We start from the raw sequence: 15,349 nt of genomic DNA, 5'->3' as shown, positions 1-15,349 counted from the left end.
AGAGCATGTGACTTGATCTCCAGGTCGTGAGTTCGAGCACCACATTGGGTATACAGATTACTTAAATAAAAATTTAAAAAAGGGGGGCGCCTGGGTGGCTCCGTCATTAAGCATCTGCCTTCCGCTCAGATCATGATCCCAGGGTCCTGGGATCGAGTCCCGCATTGGGCTCCCTGCTCAGCGGGGAGTCTGCTTCTCCCTTTCCCCCTGCTTGTTCTCTCTCTCTTTCTCTTGGTCAAGTAAATAAATAAAATCTTTAAAAAAAAAAAAAAAAGAAGAGTAAGGCTGGCCTGCCCCACGGCAGCCTCCAGGGGTCACTGGGAGAGCAAGGCCCCCAGGCCGCCCTCCCCTGCCTCCCTGCCTCCTTCCCTCACCTGAAGCACCAGCGCTCGTCGGGGCTGCCGTCTGGCCTGGTGCCAACGGTCAGCTTCACACCAGCCCGCTGCTTCTTCCTCCTGCACCACCAGTAGCCATTCTCCATCTCCAGGACAGAGATGGCTTTCTGGGGACAAAAGACACATCAGACAGTAGCCAGGAAGATACCTCACAGCACTTGACAGTATAACCCAGAGTCTGCTAAGCACGTGGATTTGAGTCTAGCTCCAACATTTGATTGCCTGAGGGATGGAAGCCCGGCAGCTCCCCCTGAATCTCAGTTTCCCCGATTGCAGATGGACAGGTGTTGGGAAGTCAGCACATAATGCGTGCCCAGCAATTACTTGCATGGTTACAGATTCCAGAATTCCACACCACGGGGTGCAGAAGCTTATTTGCTCTGCCCACTGGCACACGAGCAAATTAGGTGGGGCACTGAACTTGCAGGTGAGGGCGCAGGCTCAAGAGGAGTAAGGTGCTTGCCCAAGCTCAACAGTGGATCGGTAAGAGTCCACCTTCCCAGCAAGGCTCTCTGAGCACCAACTGCCCACCTCCACCCCGGAAGCAGGTACTGCTTTTACAGTAGGCAGGTGTCACATCAGCCCCCAGCTACAGGGGCCTCTGCACCCCGACTGCCCCCAGGCTGGGCCCAGTCCCAGGACTGCACATCCTGCCTCACCCCCCAAGCCGAGCCCACTGACTGTATGATGAACACAGAAGGGGAGCTGCATGAGGGCAAGGATTCTATCTCATTCTCGGCTGTGTGTTTCGCACCCAGAACCGAGCCGAGCTTTGCGATAGGCTCTCAAGAAATACTTGATCATGAGCATGATCACGATTAACACATTGAGCACCTACTATGTGCCAGGCCCTGTCCCAAGGGCTCTGGATCTATGAGCTTATTCGATCGTCACGATAGCCCTAAGAAGGAAAGCAAGGATGGGGGGCGGGGCGGGGGCTCAGCTCGGCTGGGTCCTGCACGCTCCTCACGGGGCCCAGGGAGAGGGAGGGGAGCCGCCCGCCGCACCTGCAGCTTCCAGATGCTCCAGCTGTCAGTGGCAACACTGTTGACGGTCTCGCTCATGAGGGCGATGAGCATGTTGAGCAGCAGGATGTAGGTGAGTAGCACATAGGCCAGCAGCAACAGCAGGACCACCCCGCGGAAGCGCAGCTGGTCCTGGAAGGCCAGTTCTCCCATGCCGATGGTGAACTTGAACAGCTCCAGGGAAGCGTCCAGGATGTCACCGTATGGGGAAGAGCTGCCCTCCTCATCCGTCTGTCCTGCCCCAGGCTGCGCTGCCTCCGTGGCATTGGGACCCCTGGGGGCCCCGGGGGCCCGGGCTTCCCGGCTCAGGCTCACCAGGGCTGCAGGGAGGGGAGGAAGGAGGATCCTCAGCCTGGGGAGGCCAGGGGGCAGCCTCCAGAGTGTACAGAGTGGGCAAGGGATAGGCAGGGGCGAGAGGGGGGACTTTACCTACAGCGAAGCCGAAAAGGAAGACTAAGTAGACGAGCAGGAAGCGGAGCAGGTCCCGCAGAATGACCTAGAACACACACACCCAGGAGCCAGGATGGGTGGCTGGGCCATCGGGCCTGACCCCCGACCCCTGCCTCAGCCCCGAGCACGGGTTCCCATGGACACGGCACCCACATGCACAAATGTGTGCATACATGAGGCCCCGTGGAGCTACACACAGTCTTTACAAAAACATCTAATCGGGGCGCCTGGGTGGCTCAGTCAGTTAGGCGTCCGACTCTGGATTTCAGCTCAGGTCATGATCCCAGGGTCGTGAGATCGAGCCCCCAGTCTGCTTCTCTCTCTCCCTCTGCCCCCTCCCCCTCACTCACTCTCTCAAAAAAAAAATAGCATAGAGCAATCTGTAATGTTCTCATCTGTCTCTCTTAGTGTTTTCACGTCCCCTACCAGAATGTCGGCTGCAGCAGAGGTGAGGACTTGCCCATTTTGTTAGCGACTGAAGGAGCGTATTCCAACACTTAGAACAGGGCCTGGCCCGCAGGACACACTTCCTAAACTTTAGTTGAATAAGTAAATGAATAGAGAAGAGTCCACACGCCCGGACGTCCCAGGGCACGGGTAGGCAGATGAGCTAATGTGCACGGTGTCCGTGCCTCCACTGGCCTAGGATGCACGTACTCCCCTGGGGTCACATGTTCGCTTACCCGTGCAGAGCACAGACCCCTGAGGGCAGACGCCTGCACGCTCATACTCCTGCCTACAGTCCGCGAGCGGCTGCCTTTGGACACACGGACAGACGTGCTCTCGCGTTTTCCTCTGCCCAGGCCAGCTGTGGAGGAGGGCGCCTGCCCGCTGAGGCCCAAGGGAGCCCTGCTGGAGTGTGGTGCCCGGCTTTGCCTGGTCAGGCTACGCCGCGGCCACCCCCGTTTCGTCTCTCACCTTCTGGATCATGACGCTGTAGATGCCCGTGTGCTGCAAGCCACGTGTGTAGTAAAGCAGGTTCAGCCAGCCCAGCACCAGCGAGGACACAAGCAGGGGCAGGTACCATTCCACGGCCAGGAAGCACAGCACCTCGGACAGCACCGTGAGCAGGGCCTGCACCAGGCTGTGCAGGGACAGAATTCGGGTCAGCTTGCAGGCCGCCTGGCGGGCCCCCCCCCACGTTAGAGATTGAGGACCACTGCGCCCTCTCCCACCACGGCCTGATGCACGAGAAGGTCTCCATCTGTCTGGGGCCGGGCCCAATCGGGTGCACAACGAGCGCTCAGTACAGGGAACTCTCAGGGATGGGAGGCCCAGGCCTGACAGCCAGCGCTTTGGTCCCAGGCCCCCGGCACTCCCTGGCTCCGGGTCCTCTCCTCTCGAGCCAGCCTGGTGCCTTCTGCCACACCAGCCTCTCCGGGGCCTGAGACAGGGGAGGGGAGGGGGGCCCACGTACAAGAGCAGTTCAAAGTAGCTGTCCACGAAGGAGATCCAGATGAACAGACGGCGCCTCCAAAAGTACCACAGCTGTGGGACGAGGAGCACAGGGGTGTGAAACGTGCTCTCCAGGCCGTGGGGCCTTAGCCTGGGCTCCCCACTGTGCCCCTGCCTGCTGGCCTGGCTCTGCGACCTCAGGGGCTCAAGCAGCCTCTTGGACTTTGCGGGGCAGCGGCGGAGTGGTGGGGAGGCTCATGAATCCTGCTGAGAAAGCTTTGAAGCCTGTTTCCAGAAAGCGTAGCCACCCACAGACATCCAGACAATGCCAGGGGCCTCCGAGCTCCCCGTGGATCCAGATGAACCCGCTTACTACTCCTAGTGAGGGGAAGAGCTCCCTCCCCTCCCCCACCCCTGGCCTCACATGGACACGCCCCCAACCTGGATCTGGTCCCGAAGTCCTGCCCACTCTGAGAGAGGCTCAGTGTCACAGTGCCCAGCCTTGCCTCCCGCATTTTCACCTCAAAAGGCCCTGCTGGGGGAGTCGGCCTGAGCCTGCCCCCGCCCACCTGTCTGTGGTCCCCAAGTGAGGAATGCCCCAGCCAAGGGACCTGGGGGTGGGGGCACTGCCGAGGAGTCACAGCAGTCACGTGGTACCCCACGGGCACCCCCAGAAAGCGCAGCAGGGAGGTACCAGCCCCAGAACCCAAGGCCCTCAGCTGCCCTGAGGCCGGGAGCGGTGGGACTGGGTAGAGGATTCGGTTTCCGTGGTTTCCCGAGAAATGAAGGGATTGTGGTTAACTCTCTCTAAGGCCCCTCCCGGCAGGATTCTATGTTTGCTTCTGGGGGGTTCTGGGAGCCCATAGAGTTGTCTGGGGGTGGGGGTGGGGGGAATGGGAAGAGCCCTCACCTGGCCCACGAGGAGGTAGACCCCCCCAAGCAAGACCAGGATGTGGCCCAGGAGCAGCACGGGGTCTCCAGCAGTCACTTCTGGGGGCAAGAAAGCCTGCGGAAGAGACACTCTGGTAGGACCTGGGGCCTGGAGTCCCCTTCCAACCGTGAGACTCTTGGCCGAGGGCCCGGTCTGAGCATGAGCTGTGGAGAGGCCACGCAGAGCCACACAAGGAACACGGGCTCCCGGGCAGGACCCCCGCATTCTAGCCTATCAGAGAGGCACACTGTCGTGGTTTTGAGGGTGGGGTCGGGCGCCAGACTGCCCGGGTTCAAAGCCTCGGCGTGAGGATCTGCAGATGGGTCTGGCTATCCACGCCCTATCTTCTTCCAGGCTCGTTCCCAGGAGGCCTCCCCCAGAACGCGCCCCTGCCCGGCCTTGCCTTCTCCAGGGCCGGCTGGTGGTAGGCCACAGCGGTGAAGAGGAACATGTAGGTCAAGTAACACAGGAAGTTGAAGAAGAATTTGGGGATTAGCAGGTCCCATTTTGCCTGCAGCAGTCGGTTCAGCGGTTCCAAAACCACCATTCGGTGTCGGTGCTGGGGGTGGGAATGTGAGAGCTAGGGGTACATTCATTCAGCAAGGATATATATGGGGCCCGCTCAGGTCAGGCTCGATGCAAGGGCTGAGGGAAATGGAGGGGGGGGACTCCAAATGAGCCCTCCCCACGCAGCCTCCACCCTACACTCATGGCTATGGGCTGACGGAGCGCCTCATTCTCCAGCCCAGAGCAGGTGTCAGTCACCAGAGGGGCCCTCAGTGGTTGCCCCCAGGCCCCCCGGCATGCTCCCCAGGTCGGGTGAGACTGGTGTGTGGAATGAGCATGGGCCCGGTGGGCACATCCCCACCGGCACAGTCCCGGGGCAGCTTTGGTCCCAAGGGCAGCCCTGAATTATGGACCTTGCAGGGAGCTCTGCCGGGTCCCCTTACACACACCCCCGCCCCCGTGGGCTCACCGGGCTTCTGCAATGAAAGGCAATGATCTCCAGCACTGAGTTCTCCTCCCAGCTGTCCACGGAGGCCAGATCATACAGCGACACCCGGACTGGCCCGTAGCACCACTCAGTAAACTTTCGGGAAAGTGACTGGCACGGCCCTGCAAACTCCCGCTGCAGGATGTGCCTGAAAATCTGCAGGGTGGGCCACATGAGCTTGGCCTGCACAGCCACCTCTTGGCATTGACCTGCGGGGGGTGGGGGTGGGGGCCTAGGAAACACTCAGCACCCTGCAGAGCTGCCCACCACCTGCAAAGCTGCAAGCAGACACGTGCAGACACCCCGGACACACGGGTCCTTGTGTGTATGAACGCTCACACATCCCACGTGCTCATCCACAATATAAACACTCCCATCCACTCCCATATGTCCAGGTCTGCAGTGAACCTGGCTCTTCCTTCCCCACTCCTGCCCCGAGGCCTCTTCCTGGACTCCTATCATGGCAGAGGGACCCCCAGCCCAGGGCTCCTGGAGGCCCCTTGAGATCCAAGGTACACGTATGTGTACACTTCTGCGGTCAGAGCTCAGAGCTTCCAACAGACTAGAAAGCATCCCTAAGTCGAACAGGTTAAGAGGCAATTTGGTTTTGGCGTGCCTGGCTGGCTCAGTCGGTGGAGCAGGCGGCTTTTGATCTCCGGGTCGTGAGTTCAAGCCCCATGTTGGGTGTAGAGATTACTTAAAAAAAAGAAGAAGAAGCGGGGTGCCTGGATGGCTCAGTCGGTTGGGCATCTGCCTTTGGCTCAGGTAATGATCTCAGGGTCCTGGGATCAGACGGGTCCTGGGATCAAGCCCTGCGTCAGGCTCCCTGCTCAGCGGGGAGTCTGCTTCTCCCTCTCCCTCTGCCCCTCCCCCTCGCTCATCCTCTCTCTCTCAAATAAATAAATAAAAATCTGAAAAAAAAAAAAGAAGAAGAAGCAATTTGGTTTTACAAATGAGGAATGGGGAAAGGAAAGGCCACCCAGCCATGCCTCTGGACAACAAAAGGAGGTTCTCACACCACAGGAACCTCAGGGAATAAAATAGTAAAACTTCCATTTATGTTTATTTTTACCTTAAGCTTTAAAAAGCCTGTGTTCGAAGCATGGGGCCCTGTGTAAAATGCACAGTTTGCACGCCATGAAGCTTCACTGATAATGAGGCTCAGACAACCTACTGGTTGTCATTAGAAAAAAAAGCAGAGCTGAGTCATGCTTACTTTTTATACCAAAATAACTTCCAGCCAAATGAGTTTTAGGCATTCAAAATAAAACTGCAAAAGTCTGGAGGAAAATATGGAGACAGAATATATATGTACACGCACACACACAAGCTTTTTTATAGATACAGCCTCAAAGAAGGCATTGAACAGTAGCAAAACCAAGGAACTCTAAAGGAAAACATAATTACAGTTGTATATAGGAAAATGTAAAAATTCTTCAGGGCAAAAAATCCCGTAAGAAATGTTTTTATGGGGTGCCTGGATGGCTCTGTTGGTGAAGCAGCCGGCTCTTGATTTCGGCTCAGGTCATGTTCTCAGGGTCCTGGGATCGAGCCCCGCATCGGGCTCCCTGCTCAGTGGGAGGCCTGCTTTTCCCTCTGCCTCTGCCTCTCTCTCTATCTCTCTCTCTCTGACTCTCATGAATAAATAAATAAAACATTTAAAAATAAAATAAAATAAATAAATCTTAAAAAAAAGAAATGTTTTTACTATCAAAACAGGAGAAAAATTTGCAACTATTATAGAAAACAAAATGCTAATGCATTCCTTATAAAGGACACTTACCAATCAATCTGAAGAAAACCTAATAGCAAATCTAATGGCATAATAGGCAAAGAATATGAAAAGACTGTCTCTTAATCAAGGAACCCAAATGACTTAAAAATCCCAGTGTTTTATAATGTAATATATCAGTTCAGTAGTTCATATATAATTTATCAATAAACACACATATATTAGTGGTGCAGGCTGCACGTGTTCTTACTACCAGGAGAGTTCAATCAAAAACTGTGGACACTGGGGTGCCTGGGTGGCTCAGTCAGTTAGGCTTCTGCCTTCGGCTCAGGTCACGATCCCAGGGTCCTGGGATCAAGCCCCATGTCCGGCTCCCTGCTCAGTGGGGAATCTGCTTCTCCCTCTCCCTCTGCGCCTCCCCCTGCTTGTATGCATTCTCTCTCTCTCTCAAATAAATAAATAAAATTAAAAAAAAAAAAAGTAGGGAGACCGGTGATCTAGAAGACTGCTCCGGGCTCTCTCTGCAGAAAAATCAGAGCGAGTCCTGTTGCTTCCTGGACGGGTGGGGAGGGGATGGGGGCTAGGTACTCACCTCGATTTTGCCCTCCTTGGCGGCCAGCTTCAGGGGCGTGAGGCCCTGCAGGTTGGGGATGTCCTCGAGCTGCACTGTGGGACAGAGACGGGCCCCCGCGAGGAGAAGCCCATCATACATGCGGATCACCAGCGCACTGTTCTCGGCTGAGTTGTCTGCGATCATTACCAAGGCGTGCAGCGCTGTGTTGCCCAGTGAGTCGGCCGCCTGCAGCCTGGCAGGCTGATGAGGGTTCTCCAAGAGGTAGGTTACCACATCCCACTGCTTGGTGCACGCGGCCAAAGAGAGGGGCAGCTCGCCTGGGGGCCGGGGAGGGGGGCAGCTTGAGCCTCAGGCCTCCCAGCTTCCACCTGCCTACTCCTCGTGCTCCCTGGACAGAAGGCCAGGCCTCCTTCAAGAGAGTCAGGCACCCACAGGAGAGGACAGAACGCTGCCTTGGGATCCTGGGCCCACCCAGGTCTGTGCTATGAGGGAAGATGGTTCCTGTTCCCCTGGAGGGCAGCTGTGCCTTTTCCACTCGTAAAGGCAGCCCTGTCCAGCTCTTGACCCAAGGGAGAGGTGACCAAAGCTCTTTACCATCTAAAGGAGCAGAACATGGGGCCTAAGCTTTCGGCTCTGGTGGTGATCTCAGGGTCGTGAGATCGAGCCCCGAGTTGGGCTCCACATTCAGTGCAGAGTCTCCTTAAGACTCTCTCTCCCTCTCCTTTTGCCCCTCCCCTGCCATGCTCACTCTCTCTAAAATAAATAAATCCTTTAAAAAATAAAATGGGGGGGCGCCTGGGTGGCTCAGTTGGTTGGGCGTCTGCCTTCGGCTCGGGTCATGATCCCAGAGTCCTGCGATCGAGCCCCACATCAGGTTCCCTGCTTGGTGGGAAGCCTGCTTCTCCCTCTCCCGCTCTCCCTGCTTGTGTTCCCTCTCTCGCTGTCTCTCTCTGTGTCAAATAAATAAATAAAATCTCAAAAATAAATAAATAAAAATAAAAAATAAAACAGGGGTGCCCGGGTGGCTCAGCCGTTAAGCGTCTGCCTTCGGCTCAGGTCATGATCCCGGGGTCCTGGGATCGAGCCCCGCATCGGGCTCCCTGCTCCGCGGGAAGCCTGCTTCTCCGTCTCCCGCTCTCCCTGCTTGTGTTCCCTCTCTCGCTGTGTCTCTCTCTGTCAAACAAATAAATAAAATCTCTAAAAAATAATAAAATAAAATAAAATAAAACGAAGGCCCTATCTGGTCAGGTTTCCCACACACAGTTCTGTCAGTCCCTTCCCTCCCCCCGTCTGGATGTGGATGTGTGGGGAGCTTCGTTGCCCAGACAAGGCTAAAACATCTCCTAAGACAAACTGCTTTTGCAGGGAGCCCAGTGATTAGAAGCATGAGCCCTTGGGGTTGAACAGATCTGGGTTTAAGGGCCCAGTCCTGCCACACATTAACCATGTGACCTTGGGCATGGCCTTATCTCCTCCGCACCTCAATTTATCCAAGAAAGGCTCCTCACCAAAGTAGAAGCAAGTCCCCTGGCTCTTTTTCTGGAAGAAGTGGCCGCAGGCCCGGGCATGCACATTGGCCCCATTCTCCACCAAGAGCTTCACACACTGCAGGCTCCTTTTCTCGATAGCAATATGCAGAGCACTATGGCCTCGGTAGTACTCATCCGTGCATTGGGCGTTGACCAGGGGCTGGGGATTGCCAGAGTCCCGGTCGATCTGAAGCAATGGCAGGATGCAGGCGTTGGCCCCATCCTGCAGGTTCAGCACGGCCTTCATCAGGCACGTCTTGCCCGTGGAGCCCTCTGTGGGAGAAGGGGAGGGGAAGGGGCAGCAGGGTGCTCAGGCATGGAGTGGCTGGGCTGCCCACCAGCCTGCACAGTGAGCCCAGGCTCCAAAGTACCCCTTGGGAGGATAAAAAAACGACTGTCACACACACGACTGGTGGAAGCAGAGTCATGCTGCAATGTATGAAGGCTCCAGCCAACAGGTATTAAAATACCAACAGGTCGGGGCGCCTGGGTGGCTCAGTCGGTTGAGCGACTGCCTTCGGCTCAGGTCATGATCCCGGAGTCCTGGGATAGAGTCCTGCATCGGGCTCCCTGCTCGGCGGGGAGTCTGCTTCTCCCTCTGACCCTCCTCCTCTCAAGCTGTCTCTCATTCTCTCTCTCAAATAAATAAATAAAATCTTTAAAAAAAAAAAAATACCAACAGGTATGACTATAATTTCTGCCCTAGAAAATAAGTTTCTAAGGCATAATTTGTTGTCCATACAACATGGTCTACACCAGAACATTCAGAGCACATGTTTGCTAAGTGTCTCCACCGCTTAAAGGCTCTGTCTCCTCGGGCAGGTCACGTGGCCTCTCTTAACCTCAGTTTTCCTGACTGTGAAATGGGACTATTCCAGGCTTGTTCTAAGGGCCGAATGGGATTATATACAAAATTTTTAGCACCCAGGGGCGCCTGGGTGGCTCAGTTGGTTAAGCGACTGCCTTCGGCTCAGGTCATGATCCTGGAGTCCCGGGATCGAGTCCCGCATCGGGCTCCCTGCTTGGCGGGGAGTCTGCTTCTCCCTCTGACCCTCCTCCCTGTGATGCTGTCTCTCATTCTCTCTCTCTCAAATAAATAAATAAAATCTTTAAAAAAAAAAATTTTTTTAGCACCCAGAGGGCCTGGCATGCAGTATGTGGAGGCCAAAAATGACACACAACCTAAATGGCCATCATTAAGGAATTAGTTAACTAACTTGTGGTAAATGTACACAGCAGAAAACTCTGTGTTTGTCAAAGTGACTGACTTAGAGGTCTATGTACTGAAGTGGAAAGTAGGAGATGTAGTATACGGCACGACCCTTTACGTAAATATATACTTAATATATTTAAAAGCTTTGAAAAGAGATTCGCCAAATCATTAACAGGGATCCAGGATGTCCTACTGTTTTTACCCTCAGCTTTAGACATGTCATTCCTAACTGAATCTTCTAGAATACACAAATGCTATTTTTCTAATCAGCCCAAACGATCAAGATACTTCGATTTGGGGCAAAAAAATGTTCTGAGATGGGTGAAGTGTATGGTATGTGTATTACATCTCAACAACACTGTTAAGACAAAAAGAAAAAAGAAAAAGAAAACAATGCACTGAGGAAGCCCGTGAGTACCCATTTGGCCACTGAAATGGGCTGAGGACGGCAGAGGTAGGTCAGGAGCCCATGGGGTGGGTGGACGTGGGAGGCACAGCCTTGACCCAAAGTAAGGCATTCGGGCCGGAGGGTTGCTGAGAACACTCGGCCCTTGGCTCCTGACCACGGTCAAGGCCGACCTGTCAGCCGAGTCTCAGCACAGCGGACAGGACTGCAGTAGCTCTGGCCCACAGGGCAGGCCTACCTGTGTACTCTGAGTCGGTGAGGTACTTGCTGGTCCGGGACAGGTACTCCGGTAAGCCAGCCAGATCCTCAGGGACACCCCGGGCAACCGCACTGAAGAGCCGATCGCGGTCAAAGCGGTTTGGGTCCGGCTGGCTGTGGGGATTGACTTGTGTCTGATGTTGTGGAAGAACCATGGGCGCTCCCAGGAAGCCCCCGACCCCGGGGAGCCCTTGCAGGGAGTCCCGTGAGCACTGTGCACTGTGCAGGCTCATGAGCCCCGTGGGACCTTTCTGAGCACCTCTAAAGACGAGGTGCTGTAGCTGTTTAGCATCTAGCAGTTTCTGGTGACACGGAAGGGGAAGGAGCGTGGGGTACCCCTCCTGGGGATGCCCCTATCCACAGAGGCCAGTCCACACCTGGGGTTCCTGAAACCATGGCCAGCAGATGTGAAGGGACAAACAAAGGTGGGGGGGCTCTTTGATGCTCTGGGGGAGCCTCAGGTCCCAGCTTCACCGAGGAAGGCTTTGGTGACTCTCTCGTGAGTGGGGGATGGTTGGGCTCGGTCACGTGTTAAGCTATAGCTGTGTGACTGATGGAGGCAGGCCCTGCCTCCTCCATGCCGGGAAGCCACGTGTCTGCTGGGCCTGACCAGACACACTCAGCTGCCCAGCAGGCCACGTGGCCACATGACCGAGAGGGCCCTGTGGCTGACTAGGGCGCCCTATGGGCAGTCCCGCCGCGGGAAGTGGCTGTTTGGAGAAAACACTTCCTGTCACAGGGTGGCATCCCCGTCTTGGGGTAGGGCAGCCCAGAGAGAGCACAGATTGGGGTGCGAGGGGGCTATCCTGCCTGTCAGGCAGGCTACCCGGCTCCCAGAAGCCTCACGTGCATCCTCCCCTGGCCTGGTCTGAATCTGACCGTGGTCTTCCAACACCAACGATATGGGGTCTCCAGGCTGGGACGCCAAGGGCTGGGGCCCCGTCTCAGGCATGAGGGCTGAGGAAGGGGCTTTCCTGACAGAGTCCTGCCTTGCCCAGGAGGATTCGCCAGCTTCGTGCATCGGACTTCACACTGAGCGGGGAGGCCGGGCGAACCCCACACATACCCGAAGGGGCACGGGGGCTGGGCCAGGCCACCAAGTCTGACTCAGGGGGCCCCACCCTCATTTGCTGCCTCACCTGACACCTGCTTTTTTGCGGTAGTTGAGGTTCACTTTGATCTGAGGGGAGGAGTGCCGGTCCTCCCCCTGGAACGGTGACTCCATGGGGGGTGGCCCATCCCCGAGGCCCGGCTTTCCTTTGTCCCCCTCACCGCCATCTTCTTGGCCTCCATCCCACGTCTGGAGCCTGAACGCCAGAGGGCTGGAGGGCGAGGCCATCCTAAGGGGAGGAGGCTGCTCTGTCCAGCTCAAACCTGGTGGAGACAGAGTCGTCAGAGGCTCCTCCTTCTTCCCAGCCCCTGGGTTGGGGTGGGAGGTCTGGCTGAGGCCTGCAAAAAGAGAAGCTGAGTACAAGTAGACCCACCCACCAAGTCAGCCGTGAGGGAGGCAGGCAGAGGGTGAGGAGAGAGGGAGGGCCCTGGAGTGAGGATGGAACAGGGGAGGAACAGGGAAGGAACAGGGACCCAAGGGGTCTGCCTATTGACGTAGTCCCACACGAAGGGTTGAGATTGTCCCTGACTTTCCCTCCGGGACTTCCTGATATCTGAGAGACCACAACCGCTTGATGCAGGATAACAGACTTTTGAATTCACAGCTCGAACCTTTCTCTGCCTCACTTCTTGTCCAGCGGCCGATATTCACAGCAGGTAAGAGTTCTGTTGCAGGCCAGAGGCGGGTCATTCACCCTCTTGCCACAGAACAGGAGCATGCTGGGGGAAACGGTTGGAAAACCGGTCTATCAAACCTCTCATCTTGCTACCAGGACAACTAAGGCCCAGAAAAGGGAAGTGACTTACCAAGGTTTTCAGCTGTTGGCGGAGCCTGGTCTACAACCACAGCACCCTACCATGACGATCCTCTTCAGTTCTCAGTATCTTTCAGGGCCCATCCCTGTTTTCAGTCTGATTCATCTCTGAAAGCATCAGAGGCTACCTCTCTCTGTGCTTTAGGGTGTCTGGGGGCTTCAGAGTGGGGAGGGAGACCCCTGGCTGGCGGCCCAAGCTCCCCCTGACAGGCAGCCCCACCTCAGGCCCTGGCTGGGGCTCTGGGCTCTGACAGGGGGTGGTTAGGGGGAAGGCGCTGTGCCCCCAGCAGGTAGGAGCAGAAAGAAGGAAGAAGAGTCCGCGATGGGTGGGGGGGACAGCAGGGTGGGAGAAGGGGGCAGGGTGCAGAGAAGAGCATGGGAAAGGAAAAGAAGGGCCAGAAATAGAGAGGGTGGGTGGTGGCAGGGCTTGGGCTGTGTCCCGTCCAGGCTCCCACAGCCCTCAGGGACCTGGTGGGGGTGGAGGAAGGACGCATTTTCCCACATAAGCAGGGGAGGCCGGGACCTGGCTCACTGCTTCGACATGCAGGGTTTTTTTGTTTGTTTGGTTGGTTGGTTGGTTTTGATTTTTTACTTCAGCATGAGCCACCACCTTTCTGCCCAATCTGGGGCGTCCTCCCCAAGCCACACACCGTTTAGCCTGGCGTGTGTCCCTAACCATCCCCCCATCCCCCCAATCTGCCTCACCGGCTGCCCGCCAGCCCACCATTGCCAAGCGTCAGCAGCAACAGCTCCCTGTCCAGCCCCCCGCCCCCCTGTCCTGGAGCCCTGAGCCGCACCGGCTGGGAGGAAGGGGTCTGGCCGTCCAGGTGGAGGCCGGAGCCCCTTGAAGACCCTGGCTCGCGGGGCTGGAGAAGAAGGGAGCCCCCGCCCTCGGGCTCCCCTGCCCTGATCAGTCACTGTCGGGCTCCGGGCCGCCCCCTCCCCAGACGTGCCCCGATCGCCCCCCGACTTACCCCGCAGGCCGAGGCTAGGGCGTGGAGGCGGGCCGGGGCCGCGGACCGCTGGGATCCCGGGCCTCCGGGACCGCCGGGGCTGCGGGAGGAAGTGAAGCCGGGAGGGCGGCGGACGCTGGCTGCCGGGAGCCGCAGAACCTCCCCAAGCCTGCTCTGAGCTCCGCCAGCGGGCTGCGGTCTCGGGGTGTTCTGCACCCTCAGCCCACCCGGCCCGCCGGCATGGTGGGGAGTGGGGGGAACTCTCCCGGCTCGGGACAGGCTGGCCATCGGTGAGTGACCAGCTGGGCCACTGGCCACACCCTGCTGTCGGGAGACACGCCCCGCCTCCCCACCCCCACTGTCTAGCCAAGGAGGGCCCAGGTGGGGTGGGGGCAATCAGAGGCAACCCTTGGGTGCTGGGACCTCGCCTCAGGTGGGAGCCGGCACGGAGTGTGTGTGTGTGTGTGTGTGTGTGTGTGTGGTGGGGGGGGGTTCTTGCCCCACTGTGCTGACGTCTACCTTCTCCCGTGCCCACCACGGGCCTTCCGGGGGACCCATCACAGGGCAGATAGAGCTAATATGGACGGGCCCCAGGGAGAGGAGAGACTCAGCCCAGCACACGACCCTGGGAATGCACGCCACCCAACCAACTAGCAGTTTGAGGGGATTTTCCCACCTCCCGGGGCTTTCCCCCCAACCCCCCAGCCGGGGTGGGGGGGTGGGCGTCTGTCAGGGGCACACTTCCTTTAGTGAAAGGCGCTTCCAGCACCAACCAGCAGGGGGGGACAGGGAGAAGGCTCCAGGTAATGCCGAAACCAAAACTGGTAGGGAGGGATTCCACACTGGGGCTTAAGGACTCAGTCACCCACCAAGTAGACCTAGGACACCTCCCTCTCCCTAGCTCCCTAAAATCCAATCCTCGCCCCAAACCTACCAAATTAGCTCTTTCTCCGTCTGGTCAAAACAACTATCTTCTCTCCCCTGGGAGACTGCAGCCACCCCCAAACTGGTCTCCCGGCTTCACACCAACCCCACCCTCACGCTCATAATCCATTCTCTGTACAGCAACTGGAAGGATCTTTCGAAAGTGAAAACCAGATCACCCCACTCCCCCGCTTAACCCCACATCCCACCCCGACCGATCGCTTCCCTTGGGGCTTCGCATAAAATGCAAACTCCATGCCATAACCCTGTGCAGTGCAGATGCCTTTCTCCACCTTCATCTCTCAATACAACACTGTCTTGCTGGTTACACTCTAGACCTGCACTGTCCAATCTGGTAGTCACTAACCACAGTGGCCATTTAAATGTAAATCAATTACAATAAAGTAAAATTAAACGTTCAGTTCTAACAGTCACAGTAGCCACATTTTGAATGCTCAATAGTTACATGTGGTTCGTGGCTACCACACTGGACCGCACAGATACGGGACTTCTCCATCATTGCAGAGAATTCCATGGGACAGCATGGCTCTAGACACTGGAACACATTTCAATGTCTTCTGTTGCCTCCAAGCCTTGCACAGTTGGTCCACCTGCCAGGAACAACCCTCCACACCACCACCACCC

General features: G+C 56.8%; 1 protein-coding gene across 3 annotated transcripts in view; it reads right to left on the bottom strand.

Moving 5' to 3' along the window:
- Positions 1-14,108, bottom strand: part of TRPV2 (transient receptor potential cation channel subfamily V member 2) — a 16,584-nt gene extending 2,476 nt beyond the window's left edge. The window contains exons 1-14 of one of the 3 annotated variants that reach the window (XM_081805667.1): positions 12,820-13,517; positions 12,625-12,732; positions 12,042-12,276; positions 10,883-11,016; positions 9,005-9,298; positions 7,515-7,813; positions 5,173-5,346; positions 4,600-4,776; positions 4,176-4,271; positions 3,288-3,358; positions 2,789-2,954; positions 1,850-1,916; positions 1,403-1,740; positions 16-502 (exon numbers count right to left, since the gene is read on the bottom strand). In XM_081805667.1, the coding sequence (XP_081661793.1) occupies positions 371-502; positions 1,403-1,740; positions 1,850-1,916; positions 2,789-2,954; positions 3,288-3,358; positions 4,176-4,271; positions 4,600-4,776; positions 5,173-5,346; positions 7,515-7,813; positions 9,005-9,298; positions 10,883-11,016; positions 12,042-12,276; positions 12,625-12,703 (2,262 nt within the window). In that variant the 5' untranslated portion in view covers positions 12,704-12,732; positions 12,820-13,517 and the 3' untranslated portion in view covers positions 16-370. Of the gene's footprint in view, positions 1-15; positions 503-1,402; positions 1,741-1,849; positions 1,917-2,788; positions 2,955-3,287; positions 3,359-4,175; positions 4,272-4,599; positions 4,777-5,172; positions 5,347-7,514; positions 7,814-9,004; positions 9,299-10,882; positions 11,017-12,041; positions 12,296-12,624; positions 12,733-12,819; positions 13,518-13,801 lie in introns of those variants that run through there. The other 2 variants (XM_081805668.1, XM_081805669.1) reach the window with 2 other exon arrangements.
- Positions 14,109-15,349: the final 1,241 nt, after the last annotated feature.

This window comes from Leptonychotes weddellii, chromosome 15 (genome assembly GCF_054177405.1).
Source record: "Leptonychotes weddellii isolate Sample4059 chromosome 15, ASM5417740v2, whole genome shotgun sequence".
In the NCBI taxonomy this organism is placed as follows: Eukaryota; Metazoa; Chordata; class Mammalia; order Carnivora; family Phocidae; genus Leptonychotes; species Leptonychotes weddellii.
This window is presented reverse-complemented; position numbering and strand designations above follow the sequence as displayed.